General features: G+C 25.8%; 1 protein-coding gene across 1 annotated transcript; it reads right to left on the bottom strand.

Annotated features, from left to right (window-relative positions):
* Positions 1 to 7,825: 7,825 nt before the first annotated feature.
* LOC124946088 (dehydration-responsive element-binding protein 3-like) lies at positions 7,826 to 8,737 on the bottom strand. Its single transcript, XM_047486652.1, has one exon. The coding sequence runs from the start codon at positions 8,582 to 8,584 to the stop codon at positions 7,985 to 7,987; it is 600 nt and encodes a 199-aa protein (XP_047342608.1). The 5' UTR covers positions 8,585 to 8,737; the 3' UTR covers positions 7,826 to 7,984.
* Between the last annotated feature and the right edge of the window lie 10,910 nt (positions 8,738 to 19,647).

Below are 19,647 nucleotides of genomic sequence, written 5' to 3'. Positions count from 1 at the left end.
TTCTGTGCAAGCATTGCCATGGCGTCCTCAGTAAACTGTTCGGCGGTTCTAATCGGTGCAGGTGCAGGAATCGGTACCGGTGCAGATGTAGATATAGGCGCAGGGACGGGTGCGACCGGTTCCGTAGATGTGAACAATGCTCTGGTTGACGTTGAGGCCGAGACTTCTTCTTCAGTTCTGGAATTCATCTCGAACTCATATGCCTTAAGATCTTCGAATACATCGTATAATTTCATCTTGCGTAGGCTCTTTGATTCTCTCATGACCATCGTCTTTATATCCCAGGCACTTGGAAGAGACCTCAAAACCTTCATGATTACCTCTTTGTTGTCGTATTTCTTGCCCAGATTTGCTAACTCATCTAATACACCAGTGAACCGGTCACTGTATTCCTTCATACTTTCCCCTGGTTTCATTTTGATGCTTTCAAACCTCTGTGTGGCCACCATTATCTTGTTTTCTTTGGTTCTTTCATTTCCTTCAAAGATCTGGATGACCGTGTTCCAAGTCTCCTTCGCGGTTGTGCAGTCTCTGATCTTGCAGTATGTATTTCTGTCTACGCTGTTGGAGATCCGGTTTCTTGCATGGTTGTCCAGATTGTTCCTTCTCCTATCTTCAGCCGTCCATTCTTTTCTGTCTTTATCAATGACTATAGGTCCTTCGGTTAGAATGGATTCCATTTCATCATCCAAGGTGACTAGATGCAGGTGCATGCGTGCCTTCCAGTTGGCAAAGTCATCACCTTCTAGCATTGGAGGCCTATCTTGATACATGTTTGCTTGAGTATTGAAACTAACTGCTCTGATACCAATTGTTAGGATCTAGGTCGCCGCTGGTGGACCGGGGGTTGGACCGGTTAGCGGTTCTCAATCGTAGGGTGGTGGTTAATCCGGTTAGAGATTAACACCGGGGTTTCAATACTACACAACCTGTCACAAACCCTTGAACTTGGTTCAAGCGCGGAAGAGGTTTGCTTTCAGGTTGAAGCGGTACACGTGTATGATAGGGGAAGTCGGTTTCGGATGATGGAATTTTGAGGAATGGTGGGTCGGTTTCGGTTATCTGGATATTCGGTATGGTAAGTAGATTCGGTTCTGAACGATGTTGTTAGATTAGTCGGTTATGTAAAGAAGCCAACAGAAAGTAAATGACACAACAGATTTTATGGATGTTCGGAGATAAAACTCCTACGTCACCCCTTCCTCTCGAAACCGCGAGAAGGATATTCACTAAGGAATACAAATACAATCCGATCGAGACTTATTTTCTGCTCGATAACACTCGTACAATTTACACCGAAATTGTAAGACGAATTCTAACTTTCAGCACTTAGGCTTTCTAGAATAGGACACTATTATCACTTGTAGTAAATGCACTTAATGTTTTTCTCACTTAGCAACTTTTTGTGACTGCATTTACTCTTCTTCAACTGCCTCCTTTTATAGGTGAAATATGCCAACGGTCATATTTCACTTCCTTGAATCTGATTGGCTGGTCAGCGGTGCAGTGATTCAGTGTCTCAGACCTGCCGGTCTTCTCCTCAGACCTGACAGTCAATCTCAGACCTGGCATCCTGTTTCAGACCTGCCGGTCTGTAAGGCAAACCTGCCGGGTTTGTCTTTTACTCAATGTAGGCACTGTCTGCTTGGGACAGTTGTCTGTACTTTGAAGATTTCCTTTCTGGTTTATCCCGAAGTAGAAGGATCCGGTAGTACTGTTTTCTGCAGTCTACAGTCTTTCCTCAGACTTGCATGGATATGGAAGTATTCAGTCTGTTCCTTTGGTATCATTCTCAGCAGATACCCAAAGTGTCTTCTTGTGCAGGTCGGCCTCTTGACTTGGCCTAGGTTGGCCATTTGACTTGGCCGAATATCTTTTGATAGTGAAGTGACCGGACTTCTTCTGGTCTTGTGGATTGATCGGCTTTTTGAGCTTTGGCTTTTAGGCTTTGGCCGATCCTTCCTCTGTTCAGTCACGTTCCAAGTGTGTTTGATCGGTTTGATAGCTTTGACCGGTTCGGTTACTTCACTTGGTTTTCTTATTCATCCGGTCCGGTTCCTCGTTCCTGCATAGGAAGTTTGTTTAAGTTAGGTTTATTTGAACCGGTATGAATTTATCTAACAGTAAGATATATAGTATAACTTTGCAATTAGTTTGATTTTTCCCACACATATTATACACTAAGTTCAAGTTTTTTTTTTTTTAATTTTATTTTCTTTCATTAATTTAAGTCTTTTAAGTTTATCTGACTCAGGATTTGTTTTAAAAATATGTTTCCTCATTTGTTTTGGTTTTTCCTTCAATTTTGGGACATGGCTTATGATTATGTTATGATTTATGCCTTGTTTGTAAACGTCTAGATCGGACCGGTTATAGGTTTGAACCAATATTTTTTTTTCCAAATATCTAATTGTAAAGTAATATTATTTTAGATGAAATAATCTTATGGAATATACCTTGATTATATATTTTTTTAAATGATATGAATGAGATTCATTGAAACAAAAACATTATAAAAAGTTGAATAAAAAACATTTTAATAAAAACAACACAAAAAGATTCACCAATTGTTAAAAAAAAATAACAAAAAAAAAAAATAACGAGCATAGTGGTTCTCGAGAGATTAATAAGTTTATTGATCGCCTCAACCGGTTTACTAAATGAAACTTTCCCGATTGTCATAATAATAGAATTATGTATTAAAAGTATTTGTCGATCACTAAACGTTAATTATATAAATATTAACCAACATAATAATATTTTCTGCTTAAACCTAACTCCATCCCGGCCAGTTTTAAAATTTCCAAACATTGCTTTTTTTTTTTTTGTTTATTTGTTACTCAATTTTGATACTTTGAAAGTACTTCTCTATTAAGACAAATTGGAACTTTCCTATTGAGGTAAATTTTACAATAAAAGAGGATATTATTCTTAGTTGGCCATATTTTATAGTTGCTAAATCTATAGAAAATAAAAATAAAAAATGACAAGTTGGTTATGATTCATTATTTGAATTAAATAACTTCCATAAAAATAATAATATAAAAATAGATACATAAAGAATAAGCAATAATACATCTGTGGGAGTCTCACAACCAATAAAATTCCATCTTATATATTTGGTTCTTGGTAGATAAATCGGTTAGTTGATTTTATTGAAAAAGAATAAGCAGTAATATTTTTTATTTCATTGAATCAATTGAGCCAATTCCATATTATATGGTATTTAATATGGTGATTTAATATTAGAGTATCTATTTTTGCCTATTTATTTATATGCCCAGATGAATCTAATTCTATCCTAAACCTTTTACAAAATACAATTTTTTTTCCTTAATTTCTTTTTACATTTAAAATAAAACATAACCTTATTTTTTCAAAGATTATCTCAAGTACATAAATCAATTCAACATGATTATTTGATGAAAGTTATTCAACAAATATTGTTTATGCCAGATATTCAAAATTTAATATTTATTAATTTCAAAATTACAATAATCTTCTATTTAATATGATGTTTAACATTTCAAATATATTAATTAAATGGACCTTTAATTTCTTAAACCATCCCCACCAAAACTAAACAAAGATTCATTTGATTTGATGTGGGTTTATTTAAAAATTATGAAATCCAAATTTTGTTTAAAATAATATCGAGTTTTTATAATTATTAATTATTTTGTGTTTTGAATTATTAAAAGTAAATAAGAATATTTTGTGAATTTAATCGATGAATTAATTAATTTAATGATTAAAAAAATGATATAATAGAGAATTAATTTTTTATAAAAATATTCCAATATCATATAGTTATTAGAATAAAATAAATATTATAGTTAGAAAATAAATATTTGATTGAAACGGATGAAGACACGTGGCATGAGATGAGAGTGCCGACAGTCACTATCGAAACCTTTCATTTTCTTACTGGGGCCGACAGCGATGCATGTAATGAAAACATAAATTTTTAATTTATTTTTTTAAGGCCTTGTTTGATTTGAGATTATTTGAATAATATTTAACCTAAGAAATTATTTGATAACTATAATAAACAGAGTTTAAAAGAATGAAATGTGTTTTAATATATCGATTATTAATTTAAATGATTTACATAATTATATAGATGATGATTTATTAAATATTAATAACCAACATCAAACAAGCACCAGATAATACATAATATTACATTTGTTTCATCTGTATTAAATCATCTTCAAACTAGTTATCATTGTGTTATTTGAAAATGAATTAATTTATCTGACCTAAATTAAAAAATTCATATTATTTCAATAACTCTGGTCATAAATTAATATGAAAAAATCATGTTTGTTACTTAATAATAATAATATGAATACTCTTATAATTAAAATTTTAGTCGAAGACCTAATTATATAAAAACAATATCATTTAAGTTTGAACCTTATAAATCTCCATAATTAGATCATATTTAATATCAATAAGGTTACACAAGTTTTGGGGAATGATTTCTTTAGGGTCCATCATGTTTGTGACAAGTGAAACAATATTTAAAATGATATATAATTGATCCCAATCTCTTTTTAATGGACCCATTTTGATATATACTCTTATTTTTAATATAATGTACAAATCTATGTTTTATATTATTTCAAAATTAATAAAATACTCATAGACATAACATAATATATAAAATAACATAACTAGGATTTCCTTGGTTTCTTATATTTGGAATTATTTGGATTCTCTAAAAGTAACTACAATAGAATCAGATACACACCTTAAACTCAAAATAATTAGAATAAAAAAAATTGAATTTCATGTTATTTATATTACACTAGGAGCTAATACTATCTTATAATAATAAAAATAGTGTATTTATAAGAAAACGTATAATATGTAATGAAAATAGTTCAAATGAGTTGTGTAATGCAAAATTACTCATTTTTTATATTTTTTTAAATATTAACTTACATTTTTCTTATAAAATAAATTGTGTTTAAACATAGCATGTGATTCTACCACGTGCATCAAAATCTTATATAAACATGTCGCTATATATTATCGTACCGCGCCAACTCATTAGTTTATTTTTATTCATTCATTTTTGTAGATTGATTTTGATATATTATTTCACCATCTTTATCTTATCTTGTTCATATTTTTTTAATTATTATTTAATAAATAATTTAGAATATATAAAAGCAAACTTAAGCTTTTAAATATATTGACATAAAGAGATTACTTGTTTTTAATTTATAACATATATATTTTATTTTTCAATATTGTCTATATTTTAATTTCATTCAAATTTATAAATTAAAAATAGCTTCACTTTGAAAAAAAAAAGACTAAATGTCACATTTATAATACACACCTCACAACTGGAATGTGTCCTATTAATAAAGGGCCCTCCTCTCTGTCACTTGGCTTGGAGCCTAGAGGCCATTGGTTTAGGATGATTTTGACCCAATTATTCATTTGGTTCAAAATTCATTTTCACCTCAATTTAATACAACTTTTCAAATTTCAAACTCAATTTTAATATTAATATTTCAAATTTTATTTGTTTGACAATTATTGTGTTATATATATATTATGTATATGTATTTAATTGTTTTGTGTGGATTTATATCCAAACTAATTATTTAAATATATATGTTACACATTTAATCCCGTTTAAAACGTTTTAAATTGAAGTATAGTATAATTATGGAGTAATGCTATTATTTACAAAAATAAAATAAAAAATAAAAGTGAAACTCATATATCTCAATGTTGGAGTTAGATCACAAATTAATCATTCCCAATTTTATATATATGAGCTTGAAAAAAGTTTGGAATGGACTTACAAAAAATAAAAATAAAAATTATAGATAAAACGAGAGTGAATAAAACTAAGTTTTATATTTATTTAAAAAAAAATAGATAAAAAATAGTGTATTAAATTAAAAGTTTTAAAAAATAGAGATAATGTCGTATTTTTACTATTTATTTTTATTTATTTTTCGAGTTAGAGTTCATCCCTACATAAGTCTACGAGTGTCTTATTGCCAATCTTAATAAGGTAATGCCCTACACATTTACATATATATATATATATATATAATTAAGTTACTTTGGCTTGAGTTATTTAAATAACTTAATTTAAAAACACCATTTAACTTATCTTTCATTCATCAATTCACTTAATTTATTAATCAAAAATATCAAAATATTATATATATATATTTATCATTATATAATATATTTTAATTTTTTTTATCAAAAAAATATCTACCTCCTTCAAATCATTCCAAGTTATTAAATTTTAAAATCAAATTTTTGAAAAATCTTAGTCCAAACAAGACCTAAGAATTCAAAAGGGATATGTTTAGACAAAATATATAGAAAGAGAAAAGAAAATTGTGCAAATGAATTCAACTCCCCAAACCATATAACATGTGTAATAATTTGTTAAAATTTAAATTTGTAAATCAATTAAACTCCCTAAGGTTGTTTGATCTATGTTATTTAAAATTGTATGAGATTCCCTAAACAATGTATTTTTTAAAAGGAAAACACAAGTAAATGAAAATAGACAAATGTGAATATGAGACAATTAACTACAACTATACATATATAGGGAACCCTTGTTAAAGTCATTGCACCCAATTATCACTAACTTTTCATATAACACAAATCACAAATTGATCTTCCACTATGAATATTATATCTTAGCACTAGCCCATATATATACTAATTTTTTTATTTTAATAATCAACCATTAAATAACATATTTTTTCATCCCCCAAAAAAACTTAATAAATAATATTTAAAACAAACAGCAAACTATTATTAAATCTCAAACTTTAAATAGTATCATGAAAAAGCTCAAATCTAGGCCTTTTTTTGATGTTCTGTTTCTTTTTTTTCTTCAAAAAATAATGTTATCATTTGAAAATGTTGTTTGATAAAAAAGAAATATTAAATTACTAAAATATCTTATTTATATTTAATATTAAAGTTTTATAATTAATAAAATAATTAGACCTTATTCCTTGATGAGTTAGTTCAATAATTCATCATTACATCATAAGCCTCTTTATACCATTTAAATATTTTGACAGAAATAATTCACTTTTCCAACTCAAATATATTACATCCAATTTTATATATTTTCTTCAATTATATCACACAAATCACGAAATCAAAATATTGTTTAATTTTTAAATATCATTAGTCGGGTGCAGATGAACAAAAACATATTTAATTTGAGTTTGAAATTATTGAATTCGGGCTCGAATTCTTATATATTCGATAATATTTCGAACCAAACTCAAGCCCAAAATAGCCGCTCACAAACTTTTATTTAATACTTACATATTTTTTTATTATGTTACACATTATATATTATATTATATATAGTTTAATTCAAATATGTCCTCGTAAGTGTGAATATTTCAAATCGAACTCGAGTTCTAACTCTACTTCAAATAAGTTTGAGCCAAATTTTATTGTGTTTTCGAGTTTGAACTAATATTTTATTGTTTAGTTCAATTAGGTATATTTGTACCCATATCATATCTAAGATTTTGTATCTAATCAAACTAAAAGAACTCATCTTTTAGTACATAAACAACTCCATCTAAGTTAATTTAAGACCTAATGTTATTTTTATCTAATCAAACTTAAAGAATTAACCTCTTAGTAACTAAAATCAATCATCAAAGTTATTTAAAAACAATGACCTAATTAATGTTCTTTTATCTAATCAAACTTAAATAAACAAGAAGACTATACTAGTTAGATAATATTAATTAATTCATGTAAATATGAGATTAAATTTCTTTCATCCCTTAATCAAAAATGTTAATTCAAATATAACATTTTTTTTTTGATTAAAACAAAGATAATAATGTACATAATTAATACAATGATAATAAGTAAAGAAGGAATAAAGAAAAACAAGACGGGACGTGACAAAAGCAATTTATTCACAACAAACTAATTAAAATAACACTCATCATCATGACTCACCCCATTGATATTTCCCTGCCAAACAGTCAAAACAAGCAGTTGGCATTAAACCATCAATATCATCATCTCCGGCACCGGAAACCTCCGTAGCCACCACCCACCAATCTTCCAACTCATCTGAATACACAAACTCCGACGACCGATCATCAAAACCCATCTCCATATCCAATCTAGGCAACTCAATAATCTCACTCAGTTCCTCCGACAAAATAGATTCCGACATCATTCTAGTTGACCCGACATGTTCCATGGCCGCCGCCTTCGCCGCCGCCGTTTGAATATCTCTAGGAGATAGTGAAACAGGGCGGGGAAATGATCCGGCGAGGTGGGGGAAGTTTAAGACGGCGTTTGTTCCCTTGATGCTTAGTGCGGCGACGTCGTGAGCCCTTGCTGCCATCTCCGGGGTCGGAAAAGTTCCAAGCCATATTCTGGATTTTTTTCTGGGTTCTCGGATCTCGGATACCCATTTGCCACATGTTCTCATTCGGACCCCTCGATAGACCGATTGGGTTGTGGTGGTGGTAGTCTTGATCGGCCGGTTTGATTCGACCGGCAATGAATCTGATTGGGCAATACTAGTACTACTCATGATTTGTTGTCTGATGGTTATTATATGATAAAAGGATTTGGAAATAGTTTTTAACTGAAAATGGAAACAACACTACTCTCAGTCTGAGTAAGAAGTACTATGTCAAGTTAATACTTTAGGGTTATTTAGAGAGAGAGAGTTCAGAAGGGTAGGTTCTGGAAGAAGATATAGTTAGGGTTTGTTTGATTGTAATTCTTTTTCCAAAGTCCTGGTTCTATTTGGTTATTACATAAATTAATTTTTCACGTTTCTCATTTATCAAATTATTCAATTCATTAACTAAAATATTAAAATATTTTTTATTTTAAATCATTATATATTAATCTTTTAAGTTTCTTACTCATAACTATCTTAATCTTCTCAAAATTACTATCAATCATTAATATTTATATGTCAATTTTGGAGTTAGTGTTGGCGATAACATTTCATTTCAAACTAGATACAAATATCATATCTTCCATGAACAAGTTTTATAGAAATGGTTTATTTCAATGAGAAGCAAACAAACACGAATTCTTCAATTAGGGGTTATTTAAAATAATTTATTTGGTTGATTATTTAAATTCAAAATTTTGCTTTACTAGAAGGTGAATTATTTATAGAATTTAACTTATTATATATTTATTATTTAAATCTTATAATTAAAATATAAAAAAATTAATAAATTAAATAATTTAATATTTGTTAAAAAATTATATAAATAATGTCATAATAAATAGGGATATTAATATTTTGATAGTGTTGTGAGAATCTTCTACATTTAAAAAACATCCCAAAGAGCATGTCAAAAGAACACAAAATCAACATTTTTTTTATTCCAATTCTCATAGGCAATCTTGGAATCACTCCTAACCTCATAACAAAATAAAAAAACTTTTCTAGGACGAGGACGAGGACGACGATTCATTGTTAGATATTATAATCAATAACTTATATCAAAAATGATAAATTTAGTAAGATAATTGAGTTGGTTAAAAAGATTTACAATGATTGTGAACTCAATTAGAAAAAAAAATAAATTTTGGAAAGTTCTATTGCAAGATAATAAGGAATATATGAAAATTTTACATCAGTGTTATCTATGAGAAAAATAGATCTAAGAGAGATAAAACCTTATTAATGGTCATATTAATTTACTTACATGTTCAACTTGGTTCTTGTAAGAACTTTGATCTCTTTGCAAAATGCAATACTTTTCTAATCATATGATTTAGATGCTCTTTAGAGTCTATGGACATAGTTGTTTGTTTATTTAATATAATTTATGACTATTTATTTTATAATTTGATTATTTTAAAATAAAACTTTTATGATGCTAAATTTGAATGGAAAAAGATAAAATAGGTAAGTATATTGTCCTTTAGGAAATAGACAATTATATATCTCATATTTAAAAAATATATGTGTTTACCATTGACTAAATTTTCAGTGAAAAACGCTTGGCATAATAGTATGAGGTTGTAATAAGACGTGACAAATTTTAGAAAAAAAATTGAACCGATGATATCTATATAGTGTAAACCAGCACTTCTCATGCCCGGACTAAGCTTGTCAAAATAAAGAGTTTATGTAAAAACGTTGTCCAGTTGTAAATTAACTCATAAAATTTAGAGTTTAATTAAAATCGTAAGAATTTAATTTAAAAAATATTAGTTATATATTATTATTATTTATATATAATTAATTATTTTATTTATAGCCAATTTCAAAAAATTATATATTTAAATATAAATTAATTAAAAAAATAATAATAAATAAACAATTGTAAAATAATTATATTTATTAAATTAATTATATTAATATATATTTTTAATAAATAATATATTTTTTTAATTTATAAATATAAATTTATTTTTTTATTGTAAAATAATATAAAATTGTAAAATTAAAATTAATTATAAACTTGTAAAATCGTAAATTTTATTATCGTAAATTTAAAATTAGAGTTGTTAACCTTCTAAAAATCGTAAATCATAAAATTTAAGAGTAACACGAGATTTTAATATATTTGGTCAGACTAATTCTAACAGGAGTGTTTTTTTAATCACTAAAAGATCAAAGAAAAATAATTATTTTAAATATTAAATTATAATGATCTTTTATATAATTAAAAATTCAATTTAAATAAAATAAAAAACTACATATATATAACATTAATTTGTAAATAATATAAAATAACGTTCTAAAAAATTAAATGAATTCAATTCAATAAAGTTTTAGACAATACATAATACAAATTTACAAAGATTAAAATTTTAATGAAAATGATTCATTAATCACGCAATTTCTTCAAAGTAAATTAAAAAAAACTAATTTAAATTCAATAATAATGAGGGATAAATGAGAGCAAGTTAAGCAATGTTGGAATAATCTCTACCTATAATTTTAACGACAATTAAATTTATTTTTGTCCTAGAATTGATAAACAACTTAAATTTTTTTTTACAAAATGATAACTTATCATCTAAAAATATCGTCAAAATGGAAATAAATTCATAAAAATGATTAAAAGATAAATAATAAAAAGACATCTAAATAAAAGATAAATTTAAAAACTCTTTATAAGAAAATAAATAAATAAAACATTAAATCTGACAATGTAATTTTTTTTGCTGCAAAGAATGAGACAAACACATATTCGAGAAATCGTCACCAACACAATTAGTGAGTACGGACATTACACTACTCACCAAAAAAAATAAAAATATTATTTTGATTAAAAAATCTGAGATGACAATTCCGTTCCAACTAAATAAATTATTGTGTTGAACAAAAACAACACACCAACTCAACTATTAATATTTAAAAAAATTCTAATGTTAGAAAAATCACCTTATGAATTCTAAACAAAATGATTTTTCATCTTCTCTCTGATTTTTATATATACTAATCACTATTAAATATTATATCATCACTTTGAATTATGTATAATACTTTTAAAGATAAAATAATTAAAATAACCCATACTCAAACTATCAGCCGAAAAATAAAATAATCACCAATAGTTTTTTGTTTTGTTTTGTTTTTTAAACTATTTCCTACATATCAAGGTCGATTGAAAACACATATAAATAATGAGTGATACTTTGTAGAAATATGGATCAAAGCATTATTATTTTTTAAAAAATAAAAAGGCATATATATAACCCTAGTTATAATAAGGTGCACATTATTCAACTGACAGCCACTAGTGTGGGTCCCTTATCCTCCAATCACAAATACTTCCAAATCTGCTTGCCAGGGTTTATTTATTTCTTTGTTATTGTAACTAAAGACAAAATAACTTTTAAAACTTTACCAAACTTGTAAATTTGCCCTTCCCTTCCCTTCCCTTCAACTATGACATTATAGAAGAAGATCAATTCATACAAATGTTTTTAACATTACTATAATTTGTGGAACAAGCTGATATTTCTAAGTACCTAACATAGTGTATATATATTGGAAATAGTTACGAGGTCGAATCTTCTTCTTCGGTTAGAATTATAAATGAAATTGTCTAAATACTAACTTCTCGATAGACATGTGAATTTGTGACACTAGTTTGTTGCTGTTGGTGTTAGATTTCAATTACTAGTAGTTTATGTTCTACTATGGTTTTAGTGAAATTTCATTTTCATAACAGGAAAGGTTATGAATAATTTGCACTTTAAACAAAAGTTTAGGGACTTATTTTGTCATATCTTTTTCTTTCTTTTTACCTATGGCCCAAACTATTCCTTTCACCCCCTCCATGGGTTTTACTCCTGCCATTGTCAGACTTATTTTCTACTTTTAATTGCTTAGTTGAAACTAAAGGAAAATAATATATAATAAATAGAAATAAAAAACAAACAATTATAGAGACACTCCGAAAATCCAAAATTGGGTGGAAACTCATAAAATTAAAAATTATTTAAAATAGTAAAAAAAATAATTAAAAAAAATAATTATATACTATTATTATTTATATATATAATAAGTATAAAATTAATCAAAATAATAATAATATAATTGCAAGACACTACAAAGACACATTTACAAAATTAATTATATAAAATTATTTAATTGAATAAATAATAGTTTTATAAAATTTTAAATAAAAATTGAGTTAGTATAAATTATTAAATCAAAATAATTTATAAGTTTATCGAATCATAAAATTTTAACAAATATAATAATTTATTTAAATCAAACTAATTTATCACCTTTAAAATTGTAAAAATTGAATTATAATTCAAAATTTTAAATAATTATAAAAATTGAATTATTGTGAACATTTTGCTTCACTTTAATGTGAGAGAGACAAGACTATACCAATTCTGCAACAAGTCAAACATTAAATTGCCCTATTTAATTAACATTGGAACTATGATGTTTCTCAAAATTAAAATTATATAATATATATATAAGTGCTCATCACCACCTGAACTTTAGCCTGGGAGGTTGGGTTATGTTTGAATTATTTTAATAATTAAAATTCAAAAATATAATTTTGTTTAAACTTTTTTATTATATTATTTAATTTATTAATTAAAATATTATTTATTTTAAATTATTATTTTATCATTATATATTAATACCTTTTAATTTTTTTTATTTAAAAAGAATTATACACCTTCTCAAAAACACAACCAACCAATATTTAAGTTTTATTCTCTTTTCTAATCCTAACACTACCTCTTTCGAACACTGCCTTATGTTTAAGTGTCATAAAAACAAATATTTTATTCTTTTTTTATGTTGAATTAATTAAAAATAATAATTTGGTTTATAATTAATATATATAGTCTTGTTGGCTATGGGCTTTATTAAAAAAAATGTTATATTGATATATGTTATATGACCTAGAGTTAAAATTCTTTTTGCCCTAGGGCCAACCATTTATCTAAAACAAGACAAATAATGTTTTTGTTCAACCAGCAGCCCATAATCTATGTGTAGCTGGGCTCCTTTATTTTTTGCTACTGTTTTATATTATTTTATCAATAAACTTTCTCAGTAAAAATAAATCCATTTAGACATATGTGTTTGGATCATGAATATAGGTTTTATAATATATGCATGAATCCTAATATTAAAAAAACTTCAAGGCCCACGAGATCTTTTATAGGATAGATATCAGAAGGTCCATCAAGCCCATCCACCCACGAGAAGTTAACGCCTTCGAATAACCGAGGACATTCGTTTAAATCAAATATTCTTGAAATTATATTTTTTAATTTTACTTTTGTCATAAACCCATTAATCTTGAGACTTTGTTTTACTCTTTTAAATTTTAAGATAATTATTATTAATTTTGAAATGTTGGGATATTGACTTGTTAGATAGAAGTTTCACCTATAGATTCATTTTTTATTTTAAGTGAGGATCGAACTAATTATATCTGGTGTTTTAGATACCGACTCTTGTCATTTGAGCTACCTTAGTGGGTTACAAAATTATTTCCACTTATAAATTTGGATAAATATATTGATATTTTTTTTTATTAGTATTACAAAAATGTTAGAAGAATCATAATTGGATTCAATGATTTGAAATTCAAAACATTTGTCTACTAAAACCAAAACAAAAGTAGTATTGTTAACTAATTATGTGGGATATATAGCCCCCACATCCCATATTCAATAACCCCATTATGAAGTTATTTCATATTAAATAAAACTTTGATAAAGAAAAAACAAAAAGAGCATACTCAACCCTAATTTGCATCTCAACTCAAAAACCAACACCCACTATGCCATTTTGCTTTATTAAGTAGTACACTATGCTAATAAACAAATAATTTTCCTTAAAAATTAAATTCATCTTGTATATATAATTTTAAATTGTTAAATATTAAATAAAAGATCATTACTTCATACTTTAACCTAATTGATTTATTATTTATCTTAAATTAATTTTGGAATATGATTTTTTTTTTTACAAAGAACACAACATCAAACAAGTTCTTATAATCATCAAGTTTGTGAAAAAGTGTAAAACAAGGTGGTAAAACAAAATGAAAGTAAGTGAGTGACGTATGATTGATTTGTACTCCCATTTTTTAAGGAAATTAATAAGTGCACATTTTTTAAAAGTAGTATGAAAATAAGTGAGAGTGCTTTCCCATTTTTAATGATGTCATCATTTTTCTTATTTATTTAAAACAAATAATTTTAATTGTACTATCTCAATAATCATAAATTATTATGCACTTTTGCTTTTGTAACACTTGTGTATGCTAGTTGTTCTAAATAAAATGACCGATTCAACTTAAAATGAAAACTAAGATTTGTAATCTCTTAATTACAATACTTTTAACACTTCAATAAAAATCAAATTATTTAAAAAAAACACATAAATTTATTTTTCTCGAAATAAGAGCTTAGAATCAAATTGAGTTTATGTAAGATCTATTCTTCACAATTTTATATATAATTAAGAAAATGTTTATTTAGATATTATAAAATACATAATATTAATTTTATAAAATTTTATTAGTCATCAATATAAAATATATAATTTAAATAAAATAATTATAATTTTATATAATATTGATAACTTTGTAAATAAATATAAATATATTATCTAATAAAAAATAATTTGTAATACTTTTAAAATTTCAACTAAATTTATATAAATAATAAAATAAATATATATATATATATATATATATATATATATATATATATATATATATATATATATATATATATATATATATATATATATATATATATATATATATATATATATATATATATATATATATATATATATATATATACACTAGTGAGACTCATGCTCTAGTTTATTAAATTTTAAAAGAATAAAAAATTCATATTTATAAATATATAAAAAATATATATACTAGTTAGATACATCAAACAAATATTGATAATGTTTCTCTCTTTTTTAATTAATACTTTAAAATAAATTACAAAAATAAAAACAATAGTCGAAGGCTTGATAGCCAGGTCTTCTATCTTTAATTTAAAAAATTTGGAATTACTTTCACAATTTGTCTAGTATCTTATTTGCAATATATTTTATTTATTTATTTTGGACTCAGAGTATCTTCTAAATGAATTTGTACTTTTGATTAAAGTTAAACTTGGTTGGAAATAGTATAAATTATTGTCTTTAAGTAACCGTATTTTAAATTAATGTTAAGCTTAATTGTGTATAAATAACTTTTGTTTATTTCAAAATAAACTGCACAGATTTGGTTCAAACTCTAGAACATTCCAGCCGACATGTACAATGCTGAAACGATTAGTTACTTTGCATGTACAATTGGGAAATCATTATATATGTACCTAATAACTGAAGGAGGAGAGCATTTGCCTTTAACTAGAATTAGCATTGAAGTGTATCTTAGGAGTGTCCTATCAATGAAAATGGCAGTTGTTGACAGAAAAGGAGAGCGCACTGTCATTGAGATCTCTTATGAATGGAAACCAAAAATGTGTGTTTTCTATAACACTTTTCTGCATAATAAATGTGATAAAGCTAAAGAATTAGAACAGAAAAGTCAGGAAACAAAAAAGAAAAAAAAGAAACAAGGGAGGCTAAACTCAAAGATCAAACATTTGTAGAAGAAAACAAGAAGGATTCTGAGAAAAATGAAAGCAGTGAAAGAAAGAAAATAAAGGGAATTAAGGTGAAGAGGAAAAGAATTTTTTTTGTAATGCAAAGGATTAAACCTAAAATGGAAGATGAACTTCAAGTTGTTGTTGAGGAAACTCAAGATAAATACACCCAGAATTTCAAAGCTGAAACAGATAATTCTAAAGTTGATAAAAAAGATTCCAAAATCGATGTGGAGTCTGAAGCTGAAGCTGAAGATAAGGAAAATAAGAATACAGAAATTCAAGTTGAAAATAACAAAGGTAAAAGCCCTAAAATTCTCAAAAATAATTCTTTATATCAAATTAGAATGGACTCGTACAAAGAGAGAATTCAAAATGAGAAACAAGTATTTATCATCCTCTTCAATACAATCTCCTTTTATCGTTAGAGGAAGAGAAAGAAGAAGAGAGAGGGAAAAAAGACCTCTCAATAAAGATAGATAGCATGCGAAAATTCCATATTGAGATGGTTAAGTTTGAATATAGTCTTTTCTGTTTGTAATCTATATTTTTTTAGAATGTATGAATGCTACTATTCAGTTTTTTTAGGGTCTTTTGATTGTCAATCTTAATCATAGCTAGAGTTTGTCTAGCTTTGATTTCTGATCCTCCCAGTTTTAAGATTTTAATTAAATGGTTTTAACCGTTTTCCATCCCAAAAAAACTTATGTTTATTACTTTATTATAATAAAGAACATAAACTAAACCTATTGAAATTATCATACTACAACTTATTCAAATAATAAACTCTTATTTAAAAAAATTAAAGAAAACAAAACATTATTACCGAACTCACAATAATAATAAAATTTCCCTTAAATGCTGAGTAAAAAGCATATGTAATAGTCTAAATTTTGAAAATGTCTTTATAAAGACGACATCATCTTATTTCCAAATATTAGGTAGTTATACCTTAATTAGTAAGAATATTCAATAGACACGATATACGCAACTAGTTTAAAAACATATCACTTGGTTTATTAAGCGTTCCTAGTTTTTCTTTATTAAAAAAACCTTAAAAGCTTTTTTTTATGCACTTTTAAATAGAATTGGGTTTTGAGGACAAGAATGAAGCAAGTCTTGTCTCCTTTATTTCATAGTGGGAGATGGAGTGTGGGGTGCATGAATTTTTATCATTTTCCCCTACAATTATTTTCAATTAAATCAATATATAAGAAAAAAATATGGTGTTTCCTGTTCACTTTTAGCATGATTACATTTATATATATACATATTAATGTTTGAGTGCCCTTTATGAAAGATCCAATTGTAGATTCCTCGAGGAATTTAAGCTCTAAAAAGAAAGAATCTTTGTAGGACCCATATAAAAAATTATGTAAGCAACCAAAGCATAGAAATGCCTAAACATTGTAAATGATTTCTTTTCTTGTATGAGAGTTGATGTTTATCAAATTAGTAATATTAGGTGTACATATTAGAACACAATATTTAATACAAGAAAGAAAAAAGAAAAAAAATAAAAGCTAAAAACAAGGCTCCATTTAGAAATCTGAAATGAAACCATGCTTCAATGTTGAAAAATAAGTAAAATAAAAAATATTGTAATAATAAAAGAATCTATGATTCAAACAAGTTGGTATATGATTGTGTGGTGGTGTTGTTATGATGGTGGTTGTATAACAAAAATATCTTATAATAAAATAAAATAAAATGAAAGTGATATTTGTAATTATTGTTTTTGCTGTCATCATCACATCACTATAGTACTCATGTCTTTCCAAATGCCCAAAGGATGGGAGGAAGAGAAGACTTTACTTTACCCCCCACAAACACATGGATGGATATCATTTTGCTATCCCATCTTCTTTTTTCCTTTTATAGAAAATAAAGATCTCTGTCAAATGGCTAATGGGTTTCTTCTATTTTGGACCTACAATAACCTAATTATCATTTCAACTTTTAATCTTTTTCTAATTTCATTGGAGATTCCATCTCCTATTTAAATTTCATTTTTTCATCTAATTTGAAAATTTACATTTGATTCAATTTAATTCAAAATGGGTCAATGGTCATCCCTCCCTTGAGATTTGTTTGATGTGTGTGGGTTAAAGGTGTGATAAGGAGGGAATTTAGAGGAGGGGAACGACGGATTACCGAATCATTGATTGGGAAAAGATAAAGAGTTTAGAGATAGAGAAGAGATAAAATTTGTTATTTTTTCAATGAATTAAATTGTTTCACATCATTTTCACTCCCACATTTTCTTCCCCAATTATTTCTTGTTGCGATGATTAATTGAGTTTTATGAAAGTTAAGAACAAATCAAAATTTTGTTGTATGAAAAATCAGGTTTTTTAATTATTTGAGTTAAATAATTATAATATATTTTATATGTAAATTTTTTATTGTTTGATAATTAAAAATATAGGTAATATATAAAGTTTTTCTTTAAATAATTCCTGATGATCAACCAAGCCTAATCAATCTTTCCCAATCCAAATGGTTAAAAAAATATTGATTCAATTGAAGATTAATCTTAATACAATAGATTATTCCTAATAGGACATGTTTTAATTTTCTAAGGTCAACAATATGCAGTAATGAACACTGTCTTTACATGTGCTATCCTCCAAAAAATTATTAGAGAAAATTGATTAATCCCAACTTAAAATTGAAAACCTTAATTACTTAACTTACAAAATGGAGAATACAATATATATTAAAATACTGTCTAAGTAAATCCACTTGCACTAATTTATTAAAATGCTATGAAAATAGTTTTTTTGTGTTTCTATTTAATATGAACAACAATTTTTTTAAACATGCATATTGGGTATGATTCAATTTTAATTTTAATTTTAGTTCTATTTTTTATTTGTTAAAATAAGGTTAGCACAACCCATGGTTATAATTTTTGTATATTTAATTTTAAGTATTTTTAAGTGAGATGAAACTTACTTTTAATTTTATGTAAAATTATAATTAGTAAATGAATTTACTTATTAGGTAATTTAAGTAACAAACTTAAAAAGTTACTAGTTCGATTATTATTTAAGTTTCTTAATTTTTAGTATTAAACTTAACTAATATTTTTATTCAATGTAATTTTTTTTCTTCAAAATATGTTCAATTTGAAATACAATTTGTATTATTATTATTTATTTTAAAAAATATAATATTTTTATTTGTGACACTAATGTTACGTAATTTTATTAAAACATTTGAATATTTTATTTACTAAATAAAAAAGACGAGTGAACTAGTTTATTGGATGAGTTCATTTTGAAATACATTTTGTATTATTAGTATTTATTTTTAAAAAGTGTAATATTTTTATTTGTCACACTAATGTTACATAATCTTATTGAAACACTTGAATCATTTTATTTTATAATTAAAAAATGTATGAACTAGTTAGTTGGATTACATCTTATTTTGTACACATTATGGTAGTGCAATAATGTTTTGATTAAATAAATAGTTAATTAATTGTAATATTCTCTTTATATA

This window comes from Impatiens glandulifera, chromosome 7 (genome assembly GCF_907164915.1).
Source record: "Impatiens glandulifera chromosome 7, dImpGla2.1, whole genome shotgun sequence".
In the NCBI taxonomy this organism is placed as follows: Eukaryota; Viridiplantae; Streptophyta; class Magnoliopsida; order Ericales; family Balsaminaceae; genus Impatiens; species Impatiens glandulifera.
The sequence above is the reverse complement of the archived record's forward strand: the minus strand, read 5'-3'. Positions and strand labels throughout refer to the sequence as shown.